The following is a 21,987-nucleotide window of genomic DNA, read 5'->3' as shown; positions in this document are numbered from 1 at the left end:
CATAGGAAATCCTAGTCCATCCCCTCGCCAGAATCTGGCTTTGCTCAGGACACGGAGAGAGCAGTCTGAAAGCTCAGCTGCTCTCCCGTTTCTACGGGGCTTTTCAGATTGTCTCTCTGTTGTGCTTCACGCCTGCCTGCATCCTTGCGTCTGGTGCTCTCCCGTGTCTACTTGCCCCTGCCCAGCAAGCGCTTGGGACAGTCAGCAGGCTGTGTTTGTTCACTGGCTCTGCTCCCCTCCCTTCCTGCTGATAGAAGCGCTCCCCTCCTTTGAGCCCAGCAGGATCAGTGGTACTTGTTCTATGGAGCTGGGTCCTCCCTGCCTGAGGTTTGGTGATGGCTCCATATAAGACTAACCAGATTCTGAGATGAGACTTAGAAACTTGGAGGCATGACTATGCATTTACTTGGCTTTTGTTTCGTTTTTGCTTTTCAGCCTTGCAGGTAAAGACATAACCATCCCTCACATCCTACCCCCGCTTTAGCCTGACTTTAATGATACGTTATAAATGGAGTGGAGAGCTGATCTCTGATGAGATTTTTGCCGTTACAGAGCGAGCAGCACTGTTTGCCCAGTAGCTGCTTTTTCCAAAGCAGGAAGTATTTTGTTGTCTCTTCCTGTTTTCCTTCTGCTGCCCATCCCTGCCATTGGGGACCAGTTAGGGACTTCTACAGATTCATTTGTCTTCGGGGTAGTGGGGTGAGCCGATTATATGGCCTTTCACTCCAAACTAGTAACTGTCCATACCATGAAGATGCACATGGGCAGGGGATTCTAGAAGTTTCCACAAATGACCTTTCTCCTCTTCACCGTCAATCCTGATTATTATCATTGAAGGGAATTCAACTTACACATTTATTAAAGGAACAACTGGATCTGCAGAGTGTTTGGAAAGATGCCCACATTATATTAGGTTTTAAAAAAGATGCAAACTAGTTGGATCTCTTAAATTGCTTCTGTTTCTACCAGAAATATCTCAAGGTGAGGCTGGGTAACATCCATAAGGGTAAGAATAAGCTTCTTTCTTTTTAATAGTGGCCTCTTAAGGGGTGTTTTTGTTTGTTTTTTTAAATAATGAGAAAAGTATGACCAAAAAATTAAGATTAAAAAAAAAGCAGGAAGTAATTCCTAATGCCAGGTGTTTTTTGCAAAACGCTGTTAATACACTGGCCTCTGGCCCCCGGTTAGATTCTATTAAAAGAATGCAGTAGAAGTCCTGGCTTGGAAGTGAGGACATCCAAAATTGTTTCCTGGCTCTGCCCCCAAATTCCTGTGTCACTTAGTGTCCTCATCTGCTAAGTGAGGGTGCTGGATTGGTTCCTAAGAGTTCTGATGTCCACCCTCTTAAGAGAATTCTTTTCTTTTCTCACTAGAGTCGGGAAAGGTTGGGGGTTGGGATAAGCGTTGGCTGGTGATGCAGGCTTACTCATCAGGAAAGTCCCGCAAGAGTGGTAAGGGATTATGTCAGTTTATTTCCCTCTCCCAAAGACACAGCCCTGCCTTGGGCTTCCCCCACCGTGTCTCAGTGCAAAGTTCTTCTTTGCCACCCTTGGGAGGTCAGCCTGGGGAGGTTGAGATGTGTACTAATGTCAGTTCATTAGTCCTTCCGCCTCTTGGGCAGGGGGTGGGTTCTTACCAAGAGAAATGGAGGTTTATGATAAAGAATTATACGGGAAACCTTGCTCGGCGAGCTCTTTCTCCCGTTCCTGTCAGCAGTTATTTTAAAACCTTTCTGTTCTCTCACAGCTTCCTGCTCATATCCTTCACTCTTGGTTGAAACGGTTGCCTCTTTACAAGAAAACAGATGTTATTAGGCACAAACACGTCATCTTCCTTCACTCTCCCTGTCACCAGTTACTTGCATCCCTGTTTGTCATCATGATATTGTCCTTGAAGTGGGGGCCTTTATTCCCTGGGTGAGGTTAACTCTTTTCCTTGTTCTGCAACCTGCCTTCTCACCTTCTGTCCTTACTCTTATTTAAAAATGCTAATAAGCTCCCAGTGTTTGAGTTCCCACCAAGTGCCACAAATCAATTAACCCTGTTTATAGCTCAGTTGGTAAAGAATCTGCCTGCAATGCAGGAGACCTGGGTTCGATTCCTGGGTCGGGAAGATCCCCTGGAGAAGGAAATGGCACTCCACTCCAGTATTCTTGCCTGGAAAATCCCATGGACAGAGGAGCCTGGTGGGCTACAGTCCATGGGGTTGCAAGAGTCAGACACGGCTTAGTGATTAAACCACCACCACATATAAGGATCAGTTTAAATTGATGTTACTTAAGCTTAGAAATACTGGTCATTTGCTAAAAGTGGGACCTATGGGATCTGAATTTGGGTTCATCTCCAAAGACTGACCTCAGCCACTCCTGATCTGTGGACTTCCCAGATCTGTCCTCCCCCTTGAGATCCCCCTTGGCTCCCAGATACAGGACAAGGTCCCAAAGACATCTCACACTTTGTAATTCAAGTGTATGTTATCAGATCAAGTGTATAATATTGTATGTTAGTACATATATGAACTCTAGACATATGGTATAGATGAACCTATTTGCAAAGCAGAAATAGAGACACATAGAGAAAAAAGGTATGGACACTAAGGTGGGAAAGGAGAAGTGGGATGAACTGGGAAGTTGGGATTGACATATATCCACTACTCTGCATAAACCAGGTAACTAATGAGAACCTGCTGTACAGTGCTGGTAGCTCTTAATCCAGTCCTCTGTGGCAACCTAAATGGGGAGGAAGTCCAAAAAAGAGGGGGTGTATGTCCGCAAAGAGTCGGACACGACTGAGCGACTCAACTGAACTGAACTGATGTATAACTCCGCACTTCGCTGTACAGCAGAAACTAATACAACATGGTAAAGCAACTATATTCCAATAAAAAGCTGTTTTTAAAAAGACTGAATTATCCCCCTTGGTAGTCTTCCAACCCACACCTCCCCCGATCCCGAGCTCCCTCCTCTCCACTTGGTAAGTTGCTGCGTTGGTAATACCACGGCACTGCCGTCCACCACGTGGTCATTGCTGAGGATCTGTCACCCCTGTATCCAGCTGGTCTCCAAGTCGTGCCCATATGTGCCCTGAATCCACCCTGTTGTCCGTCACCACTGCCCTCATCTGGATTATTAAGTTTCTTAACATTTTTGCTTCTCTCAGCTTGACTCCCTGGTTTCCGTACTACTCCCTGGAAATAGAAAGAAAGACACAGTCACCAAGAGAGCTGGAAGCCAAGCCCAAACATCTGCTGCCTCTGGGAGGGCTTGCCCTGAAATCTGTTACTGTAATTTGATGTAATTTTTCCTCGTTCCTTTTGTCACTGATGGTAATGATCTTTGACGTAAACTTAAAACTGTCCCGTGCCCTTTGTGGTGGTTTCTTCACTGCTTTTCTACTTCGCATCCCTGCTCATATTCCTTGCCCCAGTGAAGGATTAATGTTTATTATCTGGTCATCTCTGGTCTTTGGAACATGAAGTTATTTCTGGATATTTATGAAGGGGGTGGTGGAATACTGAGTTCTTCCCATCTATGAGGGAATGCTGTTAGGTCCTGGGTATTAACATACATATATGTGTTACTGGTAGAGATGGTTAGAATCATAAAAGGTAATCTGTCACATAACTAAAGTTTTAATATGCATGCCTTTCCAACCAGCCTTCCACCTTTTGCAATTTGTAGTCTTACGAATAACTGCACCAAAGGATGCGTTTTTCAATTAGGGGTTCTCCTGAGATAGACTGTTTGGATAGACCTTAAGAGATGTGGGTGGAATCATTTCCCTGAACCCAAGCTCCTCATAAGGAGCCCTTGGCACCGCTTTGCTGGTAAATTAACTGCCTGGTATCCCTGTGTGCTGAGGCTTATGGACAGGTCCTGTGCTCCAGAACTACCTTGGAAGTGTGCAGGTGTGTGACAGGTGTTTCTGCTGTGGGACAAGTGTTTTCTCTCAACTTGTCTGCAACTCAGCATTTCTTCAAAGGAAAACTATTAACAGATAGCAATCTTTGTGTGCAGATTCAAGGGTCTTGATCTTGAAAGAACCTACCAGTCATTCTTTCTCTGCGTTTTGTTCCCTGCTGTGTCTGAAAGTGCCTGGTGTTCTCTCCTCGATGGCCTTGAACTCATTTCCCTTGCCAACACACACCATAATTTTGTCTCCTTCACTCTTCCATGGCAGTTTGTTGTTTGTTTTCTGACTTTTCTTATCACGTATCTCTTTTTGGGGGGTATCCTTGACTTGAGGCCCACGTACAAGCCACCCTCAGAGGTTGGCAGACGAGAAGTGCAGAAGCAGATTCCGACCGGCAGTGAGGACTTGGGCTGAGCACTTGCTTCGTGTGCTCTCTGTCTTCACACTGACTGTATTTCCCCTTCATGTCCCCCTTTTAAATATGAGAAGGCTGATAAGAGACTGAGGTAGACAGAGGTCAGGGTGACTTTCCTGCAGGCACACAGCTAGCCAGGGAGTAGTAAAGCCAGCCAGTCGGGCAGTCCCTGAAGTGTATTTCCAGTGGGTGTCCCAGGATGATGGTGCGGTTGGGAGTGAGAATTAGCAGTCCCTTAGCCCTGCTAGGAGGGTTCACCAGTTGAAGCAAGAGTTGGAGGCAGACCTTTGGCATCAGATCTTTACTACCAGAGAAATTACAGTGTGTTAACCAGGTTAAATCATATCAGCACATGTATTAGCTTCCTTTTGCTGCTGGAACAAATTTCCACAAATGCAGTGGCTTAAACAACACAACATTATTAGCTAACTCTGCAGGGTAGGAGTATAACATGGGTCTCAGTGGGCTGAAATCAAGGGCTGAATTCCTCTCTGGAAGCTCAGGAGAATCCCTTTCCTCGTTTTTTGTCACCTGCATTCTTGGCTCCTGGCCCCCTTCCGTCTACAATGGAAGACAACCTATGTTCTGGGCTTTGGGGTATGGATATTTGGGGGTATGGTGGGAGGCATTATTCTGCTTGCTACCACATGCCACTTTCACAGGTTGGTAGGATGGAGCCACTGCCCCCAAACTGTCATCCTTGGTCTAGGTTGCTTCTAGCAACTGGGTGATCCTTCTGTTCTTCTCACCCACAGTCTAGAACACTGCTTCCCCACGGATCCAGCCAGTCTGACGTTGTCTAAGGCTAATTTTTTTCCTATGGCCCAGCAATGTATTTCAGTTCTAGCTCTTAATGGAAGGAAAAAGATATCCCATTAAGGCCCCTGTTTATCAGGAAAAGATGCTCACTTGGGCACCGCTCCAGATCTAGAGAAATCTGCAGGTGTCTTCCATCGACGGGCTCCATATGCTTGCTTCTGCTGTGCCTGCATCCATCTGTAACGTGACTTGTGTGAGTCTGTGTGCTGGACACTTTGTTCCCTCACTGATCCTCAGGGCAATAGTAGTAGTGCTTTGTAACAACTATTGTTTATCCCCAAACTCACACATTTGACATAAAAAAATGGAGGACTTATTGCATCTGCCTGTTGGGATGTCGCTACTAGAGATTTCTGTGACTCTGTTTTCATATTTAAACAATATTTCAATATATTTAAACATATTTAAACAAGGGTGTAAGTGTATGTTGTTAATACGTTATGAAGAAAGAACTCACAGAGGTTAAGTAATTTTCTCAAGGACACATGAAAAATCAGTAACAAGATTGAAATCCGTGTACAAAACTGAGGATGAGCCACTATTCTGTCTACAGAAGAGCTTTTCTTTTTTGACTAGAAATTAGGAGTGAACAGGCAGGGGAGTCCCTGTCAACACAGGCTCAATCAGGTAACAGTCCCCACTGTGGGATGTCCCTTGCTTCTTGCAGACTTGTAGAACCTCTGACTTCTATTTAATGTTCTCAGGGGGAGGATAGGAGATCTTAAAATTACATGTATTTTCATTTTAGAATTTCCCTTGGGTGTGTCCTTCAGTACCTTCACTTGTGGTTGCATACCTCATTGTTCTTGATCTGAATTTCACTCAGCATAATCATGCCTCATTTTATCCGGTATTGGAATGTTCACAGTGATTTAAATTCAGATCATTATTTGAATGTATTGCTATCTGAGTTGCACAGAACACCGTGATTAGGTGGGCAGGCTGCATGAAGAGATGTTTCTTATCAGCATTTTCCTTCCTGGAATCTTAACAGTATAACCCTGAAACTATTAGACATATGGGTATTAAAGTCCCCAGGTCTTCCTTGGGGCTGCCCCTCCTGCAAGGCTGGGTGTTCTGAGGGCCAACTACAGCTTCTCCTTGGTGCTGACTCCTGATTCAGCCTCCAGCTCAGACCTCAGTCCTGAGCTGCTGTGGGGTAGCTGGGCCTCAGGGCTGACTTAATCCTCATAGCACTCTTACAAATGGGTAGTGAACAATACATTTTACAACTGGAAAATGAAGAATCAAAAAGATATGGTGGTTTTACTATAAACCGTAGAGGTGGAAGTTGGGGAGCTTTGTTTAAAGAGAAAAATGTAAAATGTTAAACTGTAGGCAGTTAACATCACGTGTTTATAGCATAACATAAAGAATTACCCTTGGAAGGAAAGTTATGACCAACCTAGACAGCATATTAAAAAGCAGAGACATTACTTTGCCAGCAAAGGTCTGTCTAGTCAAGGCTATGGTTGTTTCCATTGTCATGTAAGGATGTGAGAGTTGGACTATAAGGAAAGCTGAGAGCCAAAGAATTGATGCTTTTGAACTGTGGTGTTGGAGAAGACTCTTGAGAGTCCCTTGGACTGCAAAGATATCCAACCAGTCCATCCTAAAGGAGATCAGTCCTGGGGTGTTCATTGGAAGGACTGATGTTGAAACTCCAATACTTTGGCCACCTGATGCGAAGAGTTGACTCACTGGAAAAGACCCTGATGTGAAGAGCTGACTCATTTGAAAAGACTCTGATGCTGGGAAAGATTAAGGGCAGGAGGAGAAGGGGATGACAGAGGTTGAGATGGTTGGATGGCATCACCGACTCGATGGACATGGGTTTGGGTGGACTCTGGGAGTTGGTGATGGACAGGGAGGCCTGGCGTGCTGCGGTCATGGGGTTGCAAACAGTCGGACACGACTGAGCGACTGAACTGAACTGAGCTGAAGAATAATACATAATCGTTGCTTAGTCACCAAGTCAGGTCTGACTCATTTGCGACCCCATGGACTGTAGCCTGCCAGGCTCCTCTGTCCATGGTATTTCCCAGGCAAGTACTCTGGAGTGGGTTGCCATTTCCTTCTCCAGGGGATCTTGCCAAGCCAGGGATCAAACCTGCATCTTGTGCATCTCCTGCATTGGCAAAAAGATTCTTCACCACTGAGCCATCTAGGAAGCCCACTAATGATGTCTTAAGGTAAATGTTCAGAACAGAGAGAGGAGTAATTAGGCGAAGAAGGGACGGGGAGAGAGGGGGACAGAATAGATAAGATGGAGTGTTACTGCATAGATGTCTACTGGGACATAGCCCCTGAAGGGTTCTGTGGCCCTGTTTTTACACTTAATCATGGTTGTAAATAGGATTATTGCTAATATTTGCTTCACTGAAGGCTGAAACCAAGTCAAAGCTGGAATATGTGGCACCATTTTATTGGTCAGTTTTACAAAAAGAAAACAGCCTCTGTGTATATAGGCTGGAAGAGTCATTTGACTTGTTCCTCAACCCCATCTGGAATTGCTTGGGGTTAATTTAGCCTTTCTCTGAAGACTCGCGTGATAAGGGGGTTGAGAGGAGCATGGACTTTGATTTCATTCCTCCCAAGCTCTGAGGCCTAATCTCTGAGAGAGGTGGCTTTGATGCCAGCTGGTATCACTGTTTAATGTGTGATGGGGAGGAAGTGACAGGTGAACTTTGAGAGGTAGACATGCCAGCTGTGTAAACTGAACCAGAATGTTTCTCCATGCTCTTCTCTGCCCTCCCAGTAGAAGTAGAAATGAAGCAATGTACCTTCAGCTGTTGGTTTTCCCATGCCCTGTTGCTACCCTGCTCTCCCCTCTCTAGGAAAATGAGGGCTCTCTCTTTCCTATATTACTCATGAGTTCAAGTTTAGAACAGTGCAATGGATATAAAAAGTGCTTTATTCTGAAAACTTTGAGAGAGAAGTTGCTGGGTGACTTGGCACTGGGTTAATTTTGGACTCTCTTATGGACTCAAAAATGTTTTATCAGAAAGTTAACTTTAGAACTTTCATGAGACTTTAGAATTAATTCTGGCAGGCAGACGCACAAGTTTAAGCAAGACAGCAGAGACAGATGCTTCGAAATGCAGAGCCGGATGAATGGCTGCTTTCTTCAATGGATCAAAGGCATGAAAAAATAAGGTTGAGGGTGGAGGGCAGGAGTTACTCTCAATTTAGTGACAAGGCAGTCAAGTGCAAAATTTGGACCTTGGACCTTGTTTGGAATATGAAACTAACCAAACCACAGTTTTTAAAAAAAGAAAAAAGACTTTATTTTTTGAGGAGGACACGAGGGAAATTGGCAGATGGTCTATAATATATTAGATAATACTTAGGAATTGTCATTTTCATCAAGTGTGATAATGACATTGCCATGGAAAATAATCCATGTATTTTAGTCTCTCTGAAGTAGGGATAAAGTGACAAAGTCTGGGATTTGCAATACATGAAGTAGGTTTGATGAAATTTAGGAAATTTTTGAATCTAAATATATATAAGGGGTTCACTGTACGATTCTCTATATTGAGATGACGGAAGATGTTCACAGTTGACTTCTTGAGTGTTTCACCTGGCCTGCTGAGCCCACAGTTGACTTTCTCCTACTGTGCAGTGTGGTTAGCCTGTCACGGTCAGCAGACCACAGATACTTCAACTCCTGTTGGGAGGCAGGTTACTACCAACCCAGAGCCAGAAAAACCAGGGACTGTCAAGAAGCTCGCTCTCTTTTTAAACAGTTTCTTTCAGCTTATCCAGAACTATTGATTCTAGAGTGAGGACCAAGATCCTGACCTAGATATAACTGGTTACCAGCTCCAAAGGGTGGAGAGGTAACTTTTTAAAAAATAACTTTTTTACTTTATTTTGTAGGACTACCAGAAGGCTTCAGACCTTCTATGATGGAAATCATTCCTGTGCCAGAGGAGTGTGCCATATTCCAATGGCTGAGCCATTCTGCCCTAAAACAAGAGAGGTTCGTAATCTTCCTGGAAGGTGTGCCAGAGTAAACCATGAGGGCTTGGGGTGGCATCTACAGACAGATTAGTTGGCCAAGCATGTGGTCTCTCTTCCCCTCTCTAGTTTGATGCTTATGTAAGGTTTTAGGAAGAGTTGTGTACCTTTGTTAATGATCCCACTGTCTCAGTCATTTATAAGCTGAATTGCTCAAATTTGCAACCTTTTTTTTTTTCAGTAAGTTGATTTTAGCGTCAGGATACCTGGATGCCTTTTAAAATAATTTAGACAGCATAATATGGAGTATACACTCTGGAACCAGATTTCTTTAGATCAGGTCTTTATTCTTCAACTTATTGTTGCTTGTTTCTGGATCAGAACCTTGGACTCTGGTTTCCTTATTTATAAAATAAAGTAATGATAACATATTGATACTTCACAGGACTGTGAAAGATAAAAGAGTAACTTACTTAAATAAAGTGCTTTGAGTGATGCCTGTCAATTATAAGACATCTAGTGACTGGTAACTGCTTTTATGAATTAACTTATTAATAATCTAAATAGTCAGATTGGTATTATTTGCCTTTGAGCTGAGTTTGACTTTTCCTGTCCAGCCTTCTCTCCTCTCCAGGATTATAGTAAGATCTCAGGATTGTAGAGGTAACCCTTACAAAAGCCAGTGGTGGTATAAAATAAGAAATCCTAGCCTTAGCTTTCAGAGAATAAAAATGGCTACCACAGTTCACAAGTCCATCCATGGTACTTTTCTTATAACCCCCAAATTTGAAAGTCAAATGCAACCTAGTAGGTCAGAAGTACTGTCAGAAGGAGGCTGCCTAGTAAAATCTTACTTAGACAATACAAATAACTAAACATGTTACTCATTCAGATAATTTTAACACCTGATGTGAAACAGATTTATGTTCAGCCTTGCATAATCGTGTAACTAGCTTCTTTACAGGCAAAGCTAGAGTGCTTTAAATAACCGCACTCTGGTCTCAGAAATCTAGAGTCCGAAGCCAGGCTTTGAAGGGAGCTATTTCAGGTATATCACTGCATGTTTATTCTTTGTGACTTCTGTGAAAGCATATTTTTGAGTAGGCGTTTAGATATACATTTGAGCCTTAAACAACATTCAGCATGGTTAGAGGCACTGACCCATCATCCAGTTGAAAATCTGAGTATAAATTTACAGTTGGCCCTCCATATCTGGCGGTTCTGCATCCAAGGATTCAGCCAACCCACAGAGTGAACAGCATTGTAGCATGAATCTATTGTGAAAAAACTCCATGTAAGAGTAGACCACACAGTTCAAACCTGTGTTGTTCAAGGGTTAACTATATATGTTCCTGGGTAGTTATCAGCAGAATATATCAGAATGATGTTGGCCTTAACCTCTGAAACACAGATCTCTCCGCAAAATAAATGTGCTCTCCAAGAGAAGTTGGAAGTGTATAGTAACATTTTTGTCCACTTCAGATTGGGAGAAGCTTGGAAGAAATAGACTAGGGAGAGAATATGCATGTTAATAGTGAATCTGAGGTACTGCCCCAGAGGTTTGGGTACTAGGAGTAGAGGTGTGTGAGGGAGGTGCTGATGAGGTATTCAGAGTACTTGTGAATGTGGTGGCTGAGTAATAGTACCCAGGAATAAATACAGTTTGGCCTCCTTGGAGACTGAATTAATTCAGCTATTATTAGTCTAGCCAAGCTAAGGACCCATAAAGATTAAGAGTGCTAGGGAAGGCAGTTTCAGAAAATGGGGAGGCGCGGAGAGGCCTTCACAATATCATTTTATTCTTATATACCCTAAAAGGGATTTTAAAAATACTGTCAAAAAATGTAAAGAGTAGATGGTGTTGCCCTTCGGTAATTATCACTTAAACTTTCAGTATCCTTGTGATCTTTTGTGTACTGACGACAGATTATCAAGATGAACTGTCCAGTGGCAAGCAAGGTGCATAATGGTTGTTCTGTATCTTATCATTTGTGTTAAATATGTGTGTGTATATATATAAGGGGCTTCCCTGGTGTCTCAGTGGTAAAGATTCCACCTGCAATGCAGGAGACATGGGTTCAATCCCTGGGTCAGGAAGATCCCCTGGAGGAGGAAATGGCAACCCAATCCAGTATTCTTGCCTGGGAAATCTCATGGACAAAGGAGCCTGGCAGGCTACAGTTCATAGGGTCGCAAAGAGTCAGACATGACTGAGCATCTATGAAAATATTTATATGTAAAGTGTTTCTGGAAAGCTGACCAAAAACTAGAAACAGTGATTTCCCATGGGGAAACTGAATCCCTCGTACACAGGCAGAAGAAATACTTGTCAAATAAGAACCTTTGTGCTGTTTACATTTTGTACCATGTACGAGTATTACCTATTCAGAAAACAGTGCCACTTCTAGTCAAAAAGTAATCTGAAACATATTTCTTCAAAAAGTCCTGACACATTAAAAAGACCTCTCAGGCTGGAGTTGCATTTCTGGCACCTTACAATGGCATTACCTGTTTGTGCAAAGTGCTGCTTCGGGTGGCAAGCCCTCAGGGTCTAACACTGACTGGGCCATGCCCATAAGCCTCCACTTCTCCTCCCCAGCGTGGCACCCACCCCAGGGTGATGGTGAAGACTTACATGCCATATGGCACTGGCTTGCGAGAATTGTGATCTTCCTTCACACATCTTTAGAAGTACTCTGAAGTTTGGCCAAGACATACAGCTCAGTTATTTGGGACTTTTAAAAGACATTTAATGAAGACAGGACTGGGCTGGTTATACCTTAATTTTGAAAGGGGGTGGGGACAGCAGGGGAAGGAGTGATTTAATAAGGCTTATTATTTATAACCTGTGCTCCTTAGGAAACAGTTTTGATTTAGCACAGTCTTATTTTCAGCATGTATAGGATAAATAAACATGATGGAGCATCAACTAGTTTTTGGCTAGCGCTTGTCATGGTTCTAAATTTAGTTGCCAAGGTCTTACTAAAATTCTTCTATTGCCATAGCACAATGTTATTTTTAAGGAAATAGGTTAATTTGCCTGTGTGGTTCAGACATGTGCAGGCAAGACTTTGGCCTAGATTGGAGCCTTCTATTGACTTTGAGTCACTCCGTTTTGTATATAGTATCCTAGGAACTTTGACCAATTACTTAGGAAATGTGTAGAAGCTGCCAGTGTTAATAATTTGAAGAGGACTTCCATGGTGGTCCAGAGGTGAATAATCCACCTGCCAATGCAGGGAACATGGGTTCGATCCCTGGTCCGGGAGGATTCCACGTGTCACGGTGCAACTAAGGCTCTGCGCCACAATGAGAGAGTCTGCGCTCTAGAGCCAGTGAGCTGCGACTGCTGAGGCTTGCACGTCCTAGAGCCTGTGCGCCGTAACAAGAGAACCCACCTGGACGAGAAGCCCAGGCGCTGCATTTAGAGAAGCCTGTGCACAGCAGCCCAGACCCAGTGCAGCCAAAATGATTAATTAAAAAAAAAATCAGAAGACCAGTTAAGCATTTATATATTGTGTTGGGCACTCCTTGCCGTTTATTCCTTGAAAGTGTTGCCCAGTCGTGTCCAGCTCTTTGCAGTCCCAATGACTGTAGCCCACCAGGCTCCTCTGTCCCTGGGATTCTTCAGGCAAGAATACTGGAGTGGGTTGCCATTTCCTTCTCCAGGGGATCTTCCCAAGCCAGGGATTGAACCTGCTTCTCCTGCATTGCAGGCAGATTGTTTACTATCTGAGCCACCAGAGAAGTGGAAGTGTATTCCTTAGCTCATATCTCTGAGTTATATTATTACTCCCATATCACTGATGAAAAAACTAGGGCATAGGAAAGTGAATTCTTGTCAGTACTTTAACAGTTAAGTTTAAAGGACTAACTTTTTTTCAATTAAACAGGAATGTTTAAGCACAGAGTAAGAGAAAAATGAAATTAGATTAGATATACATTATTAGACACTAGGAAAAGTGATCAAACTTTTAAGTAATGTTTCTAAGCTCATATATAGCCTTGTCTCTAAAAGGATGCCAAGATAAGTTTATCTCTGGATAGAAGAAATCAGCATAGCCTCCATTCTGTTTTTTATTGTATGTCTTTAGAGAGGCAGCAGGCAAAGAGATTATGAAAGCACTTTCTACCCCAAAAAAGCTTTCACAAAAGCCCTCAAGTTTTGTATAGAAGAGCAATGAGAATGAGTTTCTCAGGAGCTTGGAAACTTTACTCTGCACATCTCTGAGATGTGGATGAGGAGGGTGCCTTGTGTCGCTTTGAAAGTTAAGAGCTCAGACTCAAGCCCACATTCACAGTCCATGATAATCTATTAAATCAGCTAAAAAGTGAGATTAAAGCATGTAAACAAATGCCTGGTGTAAAGAAAAAGCCCACTGTTTGCTCTTATTGCTGTGAGCTAGATGTTAGGTGGGACAGAGCATTATGTAAATAGATAGGGAGCTAGGAAACTCCCTTCTGTGATCACCCAGGTTCTCTTTGAGGGCCTGCAGGTACTGGGTATTTATAGCAAGAATCTTTTAAAGTAGTAGGGAAGAAAAAATAAAGCTCAGCTTCTGTTTGTATGTTTTGAGTTTGGTTCTTTCTGTTCTAGGTCCTCATAGAGACTGCTAAGAAGCTAGGACTCCGGTGCCACTCAAAAGGGACAGTGATCACCATTGAGGGGCCTCGTTTCAGCTCCCGGGCAGAAAGCATCATGTTCCAAACCTGGGGGGCGGATGTTATCAACATGACCACAGTTCCAGAGGTGGTTCTTGCTAAGGAGGCGGGAATTTGCTACGCAAGTATCGCCATGGCGACAGATTATGATTGCTGGAAGGAGCATGAGGAAGCGGTAGGTGGAATTCTCTTTGATGCATGTACGGCCTGGGTTTCCATGTGCCATGAGAGCCAGTGACAGAGTGTCTTAACTTTTTGTTTCTATTACATTAGTTCCAAAAAGTGCCTTTATACCAAGTTTTAAAGTCAGCTTTTTATACATTGTCATTAGGTGTTACCAGATTTTTTTTCTGTAGTTCCCATTGGAAGAACAAAATCTTCATAGAGAATGAAAGGACACTTATGCAAGGATCAACAGGGAAGAGTACACTGTAAACATGTAGGTGTTTTGGGAATCTTACTGAGACTCAGCCCTTACATTACAGATAAAGATTCTTGGTTATAAGTTCTTTATGTTCCTATTTATTATGTAGCGGGAAAACCTATTAATGTACCTCTTCCCTACTCAGTTTTCTCCCCACTACCCTCATGATTTTGAAGTAAATTTTTCTAAAAGACCTCTCTTTTAAAAATAATTTTTTAAAACCACACCACCACTGTTGTACAAAACAATGAGTGATATTAATTCTTTAATAAAATCAAATGTCCAGACTTGTCACATTTTCCCCTCCTGTCTCATAATTTTTAACTGTTCAAATCAGGATCCCTTATAATCCACACTTTGTATTTGAATGATAAACCTCTTAAGTCTTTAATCTAATATTCTCCTCCCTTTTCATTCCTTGCATTTTACTTGAAGCAACCAGATCACTTGTGTTGTCATTTATCTCATTTTAAAAAGAGAAAAGGACAAAACTGCAGCCAAGAAATTTTGAAGGAAGGAGTATGGCAGTGGCTGTTCTGGACGCATCTAGGGGAGGGGACATCTTCTCTAGGGGGACCGTACCACCATCTCAGAGCTGCTTGTTTCACCACCCAGTTTCATGTAAAATGGGCTAAGATATTCTAGCTGCCTCTCCATCCATGGGTATGGAGTTTAAGTCATGGATGAACACAGATTCTTTGAGGATGTTTGTTAGTTAAGAGACTTGCAAATCCTGACCCAAGGTAGTCTCTGATTTGGCAGCTTTGGTCACCTCAGGGGCAGCTCGGCCTCATGATGTTGAGAAGCTGCTTCCAATTAATAGGAGACTCCAGCCTCTGCCACTCCCCGAGAGCAGACTGCTTCCTGCCTGTGGCTTTCTGCGTGGTCTCATAACATTTGTCTCCTTTGCAGAGCTAATGGTGCTTTCATTTAGTAGGCCACATGAGGTTTGGAAAACAGTCAATTGGAGCTACTTCAGTTAAAAGCAGAAAAACTAAGCTCTGTGTAAGTGGTAAGGCATGAAAGCAAATAATGTTAAATGCCACAAGGAAAGCATAGAAAAGATGGCATCATCTCAGTCAGCTATGTGTGTCATTGTGCTTTAAACCAGATGTGCAGCCTGGCACAGAAAAAGGTTCTAGAGTTGCTTAACCCCTTCTTCAAATTCCCGTTGTTCTTTTTACTTGTAATATTGGGTGACTAATTTAACCCTTCCACATGAGTGGGGGGTGTTAATTACATTTCTGACCTTCTAGGATTCCTGGAAGGATTAAACATGATAAATACAGAGCCACTAGTACAGTGCTGGGGCTTCCCAGGTGGCACTGATGGTAAAGAACCCGCCTGCCACTGCAGGAGATGTAAGAGACACGGGTTCGATTCCTCAGTCAGGAATATCCCCTGGAGGAGGGCATGGCAGCCCACTCCAGTATTCTTGCCTGGAGAATCCCATGGACAGTGGAGCCTGGTGGACCACAGTCCATAGGGTCGCACAGAGTTGGACACGACTGAAGTGACTTAGCATGCACAGTATAGTACTGGCTGGCTTCTAAGAAGGTCGTAGTCAGATGATAGGTGTGATGGAATGGTGGAGGGATGTAGTTTCCAAAGAAATCTTTTGAGATTAAAGCTGGATGTTGACCAAGTGAGAATTTATTGTGAGAAAGCAGAAAGGACTTTCTGGGTGGAGCGCAGCAGCAAAAACACAGAGGAAAAGGAGGTCAGAATCTATATAGAAATAGCAGTCACAAAGTATGAGGAAAAGAGTAAAATACAAGGTAAATCTCCTGGTTGTTTCACGATGCTGCATTTGGAGTTTCCTACCTGGCAGGCACCCAGCTGGCCGCCTCCTTCTGCTGTGATCCCTCCCACAGTGATGGCACTCCTCTCCGCTACCGTGCTTATCATTTTGTTGTAAACACATCTCCATGTTGTGGGAGGGGTCTAGGAAGGAATAGGAAGGTATAATCATGGTGCCCTGAATCTTGGGTTTCTTCTCAGCATAGTTAAGCATGACAAGTACGCTTTCTGGTCATCTGTCTTATACTCAACTTCCTTCAGCTTCCTTAGGAAGCAATTTCAGTCATACACAGAAGCAGTAGGGTAAGCTTCTGTGAATCCAACATCCAACTTCAGTCATAAACATAACGATTTTAAGCCAACCATGTTTCATCTCAATGCTGATCCATGATCTTATCTGTGAACATTCTAGGAGACATCTAACATAACCACATTGCTGTTATCACACTCCAACAATAATTCCTTAATAAATCCAGGCAAAGTTCCATTTTCTAGCTATCTCAAGTAGCGTGATTTTTTGCTTCCAGGTGTTCTTAAAAGAAACTAGGTCATTTGTCCTATAGAGTTTCCCACAGTCTGAATTGCTGAAATCATCTCCTTAGGATGGTTTATCCAGTTTCGCAGTGTTCTATATTTTCTGTAAATTGGCAGCAGGATCCAGAGATTTGATCTAATTCTGACATCATAATCCACAAGGAAACTCATGAAAGTAGACTGTTTGTTTGGTTTGGGTTTCTGGTTTTGTGATGTTAACAGCCCATCCATTAATTCACTGGGACTATAAAAATGGTGATACTTTGATTCCATTATTTTTATTAAAGGCTTCTCTAAAGGGAAATGTTCTTATCTTCTGATCTGTCCAGTATAGCAACAGTTTTAAAACTGGAATTCATTCTGTGGACATGAGAAGAGCCACAAACTTTCTAGGCCATGCCAACACATTATACAACTGAAAAGGTTTCTCAGACACCATGTTGAAAACTAGTTGTGCTTTTCAGAGATGTCATTGGATTTCTCTATGACCTCTCCCCTAATAAGTGCAGAACTTGGGTTCAAGTTCTTGGGAGTAAACTGACTTCAACAGATCAGGTAGGAACTCAGAAAAAAATGTTCTGTGAAAAGCAGTGGAATTTTAAATTGCTGGTAATAGCCTGTGCTGTTGTTTTTTCTAGGTTTCAGTGGACCGGGTCTTAAAGACCCTGAAAGAAAATGCCAATAAAGCCAAAAGCTTACTTCTCACTACCATACCTCAGATAGGATCCATGGAATGGTCAGAAACCCTCCATAACATGAAGGTATGTATCGTCTCCATCTGCCAGCAGACACTTCCTAGACTCTCAGCTGCCCTTTGCTCTAATTTGCATTGGACCCTTGGTCCATCTGTTCATGTATTTTATACTAGACTAGATGTTCTCTACACGTTTTCATGTCATTTACTAGCATACTAACCATAAACGGAAGAGAGAGATATTCTGGCTGGTAACGCAAGAGCACTAAAAGTTGAGGTGAAGGAGATTGATTATCTAATCTATCAGGTTCTTGACACTGATACACTGATACACTGCTTTGCGGTGTATCCGCAAATTTTACGACAGAAGATTGGTGGTGTTTGCTCTGTACACGTATTATGCTGCAGACAAGGCTGTTTTCTCTTTGGCAGATCCATGCTAAGTCCTGCAGCCTTTAAAGCCAGAACACTGGCATACAATACCAAAATGGTGCCAGGGATTGTCCACTTACACTTAATGCTGCATCAGACAAACTAAGACAGTAATAAACATGTGGAGGGTTGCACATTGGTAGCTTTTCAACTCTCGTATCAATTCCCAGAATATGATTTGAACTGATGGCTGAGCTCAGATGTATGGTTTTTATCTGGACCTCTTAGGTCTCTTGACTAACCACCTTAGATAAGGAGTTGGCTGAAATTGATCAGATGTTACATTCACCTAGTATCCAAAGAGGGTAGCCAGCATATCCAAAGGTCTCCTAGGATACATCTCTACTCTTAGGTCTTAGAGTTGAGAGAGGATTTGAAAAGTTGATAAAATCCCTCTCAACCTGAATAACCGCCAAGGAGCCCTGGAATGACAGCTACTGTTTCAGTGTGATGGCAGTACTGTGGTAGTAAATGACTGCCAACTGCTGGGCGTGGAGGAGCCATGATTTGTCGTTTGCTGACTGCCATGGTATAAATGCTCTTGCACAGCCCATTTCAAGCTATCAACATGAAGCCACTGGTAAGCTGGGAAGTGATATACATAATGGGTTTTTACAAGCTGGTACAAGCAGGCTCCAGAAAACCAGTGTAATAAAATGTCTCTCAGCCTTGAGGACTGGCAAAGTCAGGAATACTGGCATTTTGTAATCTGTCTTCCTTACCAGATTTTAAATCCATAAGGAGCAGGAAACACATCTGTTGGTTTCAGCCTATCTGCTCAGGAGATAAATGTTCTTTAATGATAGGTCCCTTCCCTCATGAATTACTTCATCATAATTGAAATATAGGCAGCTCTTTTAAATGGATGAAGAAAAGGGGAACAGAAAATAAGGTTTAGGAATTGGAGACTATCACTTTAAACAGAAACAGCTGCATCTGGTAGTGAGTGTAACAGCATGACTTTGGCGTATCTAAACACACTGTTGACTGGCAGGAAATGTGATTCATACTTTTGGTACTGCTGAGGCTGTTACCTGCAGGATGGGAGGGTGAGGTTTGGGGTTTGGTTTTTTGTTTTTTTAAGGTTTCTGACCCTTGGTCAGAATTTGACTAAGCCAATTTGACCATAGTCCCTTGAACTTTCAAAGATAATTTGTCAAGGAATAAATTTATTATTTCAGCTTCATTTTTAAGTAAAAATGTTTGGATAGTAGATTGGTGTTCTCTATTCCTTCTGTGAAGCTTCTGAAAGTGTATGTAAAATGGCATTTTTTAAAAGGGTTAATATGTGTAGAAGAGAGAAAATGAAGAATTGCTACTCTAGACAAAATTGGGAATCATGGCCTCCATTCTGTAACATATAAGGAATACCACACTAAAAATCCCTTATTCCAAGGCAGTATTTTCAGCTCTCTGAACAGTGAAGTGTGTATCATTAATTCATTTCAGAATCACTTAACAAGCACCAACTATATGTCAAGCTATGGTTTACACAGATATGTAAGATGCTGTTATGGAGAAGCTCCTGGTCTGTTTGGAGATACTCACATATTAAAATTTCAATGACATTTTTCAGCAGAATAAGACAAAGGCTAGCGGTTGGTGTATAAAATATGTCCTAGTGGACGTAAAGGGGCAAGGGTGGAGATAAGTGAGAATCAGAACAGTCCTCTGAGATAAACATTCTAAACCTCACTTTACATGAAAGGAGAATGAGGAACTAATAGTTAAAAAAGAGTTATGCTCAAAACTCCATATGTGGTTAGTGATTATCAAACTTTCAGTGAACATGAGAATTTTCTGGAGAGTTTATCAGTATATATCCCATGAGTCTCACTCTATAAAAATCAAAGTGGTAATAAGCACTCCAGGTGACTATCATGCCCCCAAGCATGAGAATTCCTGCCTGTAGCAGTTGTTTGATTAATCATAATCTGTGCCTACTTCCTTTCAGAAAATGGCCCAGTTTTCTGTTTTGTTACTAAGACATTAAAATAGCATGGCTGCTCAGAAGACCAGGAGACTTTGAAATTCCAGTCCTTTTGGGAATTCCTGCTTGAGAAAACATAGAAAAGACATGCAGCTTTTGTGCCCTTGCTGCCCAAGGAAGAAGTGATAAGGCATTGCACTCATCAGAAATGCCTTCTCAGAGACTTGGACTGCTTCAAATAATTGAAGGAAAGCAAATTACACTTCCAGAAAAGAAAAAGAAGACACCTTTCACCATTCCCCTATTAAATTTGTAACAATAAAGGTAGTCAGTAATATTCCTATGCTGCCAAGGAATTTGAAGAAGAAAAGCTCTTAGACTATTTACTGGTGTGACTGTAAGTTGGTATAATCTTTCTGGAGGGCAGTTTGGTAAAATGTATCAAAGGCTTAAAAAACACTCTTTGTGCTGGTTAAACTCCTAGGAATTTATCTTTAAGGAATTATCAGAGATACATATAAATAATTATGAATAAAGAAGGATGTATAACATAGTTATCATAGCAAATATTCAAAACAATCTGAATATCTAACAAATGAAGGTAAATAATGGTCAAGCTCTTAGATTGTGAAGCAGCCAGCTGAACATCATAGCTTCACATAATGTACAAAAGACATTGTTGCTGTAAATATGGAATGAGGATATGTAAGCATTTTACAGTACTAATTTTGTTTTAAAATTCTACATAGTTATGTACAAAGAATAGAAAGAAATATATGCACTCTTCTGTTATTGTATTTGGGAAGAGGGATACTGGGTAATTTTTAATTTTATTTTTCCATTTCTTCACATTTTTCTACAATGAATATAATTGAATAGTGAAGTTTTAGAAATAAAAATGGGCTTAGAAAGATCCAGTTCTTGAAAACCCACTGTTTTTGGTAATGCAGCAGAAGTTAAGATGGCACTGCCAAGAGGAGTTCTGTTTGAGTTCCATCTTTATATTGTTAAAAAGACCATTAATGACTGTATGGTTAGAACAATATTTGGGTTTGCAACAATGTAAGAAAAGCTGAGTGTTTAATATGGAGCTAATCTTAAATTATTTAAGAGACCATATACACACATTATAGTGTGTCAGATATTTTTAAAACTGATATTTGACTTTTTATTTCTACACCTGTTTATGATTTGATGAATTATTTTACATGAGTTGATTTTTTTTAAATAAAAAAAAATGGAAGCTTCTTACTGGTTTTTATTCTTAATTTTATAGGAATGTGGTTTGTTTTCTTATAGAAAGATCATTTTTCCCTCAGAATTACTCCCCACTATAGTCTGTTTCTCAGTCCTTTAGTAATGTATATCTCTTGCCTGTTTAAAGAGAATGTAGAATGAATGTGTTTGTGTCTAAGGAATTGTCTTCAAGATAATGAGCAGCTAACTGTAAATAATAAACCAGTTACCCTTATGTTTGGGTTATATATAAGTATGGCTCTTGGACTCTGAAGCAGCGTTTCAGCTCTGTGCATGAAACAGCCACAGGACATGATGGATCTGAACCCAGGGTTCTCTGGCTCTGTACACCATGATTGTTTTCACTACCCTATAATATATGCTATGCCTTACTATCCTTCTTTCTTGGTAGACATCTAAGGATGTCAAGGCTGAAATGTAGGAATTGTTCTTGTTCCTTCAAAAGTACGGTGGTTTCCAAATTCAGTTCAGTTCAGTCATTCAGTTGTGTCGACTCTTTGCGACCCCATGGACTGTAGCACACCAGGTCTCCCTGTCCATTGCCAACTTCCAGAGTTTACTCAAACTCATGTCCATTGAGTCAGTGATGCCATCCAACCATCTCATCCTGTGTCATCCCCTTCTCTTCCCACCATAAATCTTTCCTAGCATCAGGGTCTTTTCAAATGAAGTCAGTTCTTTGCATCAAGTGGCCAAGGACTGGAGTTTCAGCTTCAGCATCAGTCCTTCAAATAAATATTCAGGACTGATTTCCTTTAGGATGGACTAATTGGATCTTGCTGTCCAAGGGACTCTCAAGAGTCTTCTCCAACACTACAGTTCAAAAATATCAATTCTTCAGCAGTCAGCTTTCTTTATAGTCCAACTGTTACATCCATACATGACTACTGGAAAAACCATAGCCTTGACTAGACAGACCTTTGTTGGCAAAGTAATGTCTCTGCTTTTTAATATGCTGTCTAGGTTGGTCATAACTTTTCTTCCAAGGAGCAAGTGTCTTTTAATTTCATGGCTGCAGTCACCATCTGCAGTGATTTTGGAGCCCAAAAAATAAAGCCTTTCTCTTTCCATTGTTTCCCCATCTATTTGCCATGAAGTGACGGGACCAGATGCCATGATCTTAGTTTTCTGAATGTTTAGTTTTAA

General features: G+C 41.8%; 1 protein-coding gene across 1 annotated transcript in view; it reads left to right on the top strand.

Moving 5' to 3' along the window:
- MTAP (methylthioadenosine phosphorylase) overlaps positions 1-21,055 on the top strand; it is a 42,480-nt gene extending 21,425 nt beyond the window's left edge. The window contains exons 5-8 of the mRNA XM_018051903.1: positions 9,028-9,130; positions 13,706-13,945; positions 17,167-17,289; positions 19,609-21,055. Coding sequence (XP_017907392.1) covers positions 9,028-9,130; positions 13,706-13,945; positions 17,167-17,289; positions 19,609-19,647 — 505 coding nt within the window. The 3' untranslated portion in view covers positions 19,648-21,055. The remainder of the gene's footprint in view (positions 1-9,027; positions 9,131-13,705; positions 13,946-17,166; positions 17,290-19,608) is intronic.

Source organism: Capra hircus, chromosome 8 (genome assembly GCF_001704415.2).
Source record: "Capra hircus breed San Clemente chromosome 8, ASM170441v1, whole genome shotgun sequence".
NCBI classification, from domain to species: Eukaryota; Metazoa; Chordata; class Mammalia; order Artiodactyla; family Bovidae; genus Capra; species Capra hircus.
Note: the sequence above shows the minus strand (reverse complement) of the source record. Positions and strands in the feature narration are given on the sequence as shown.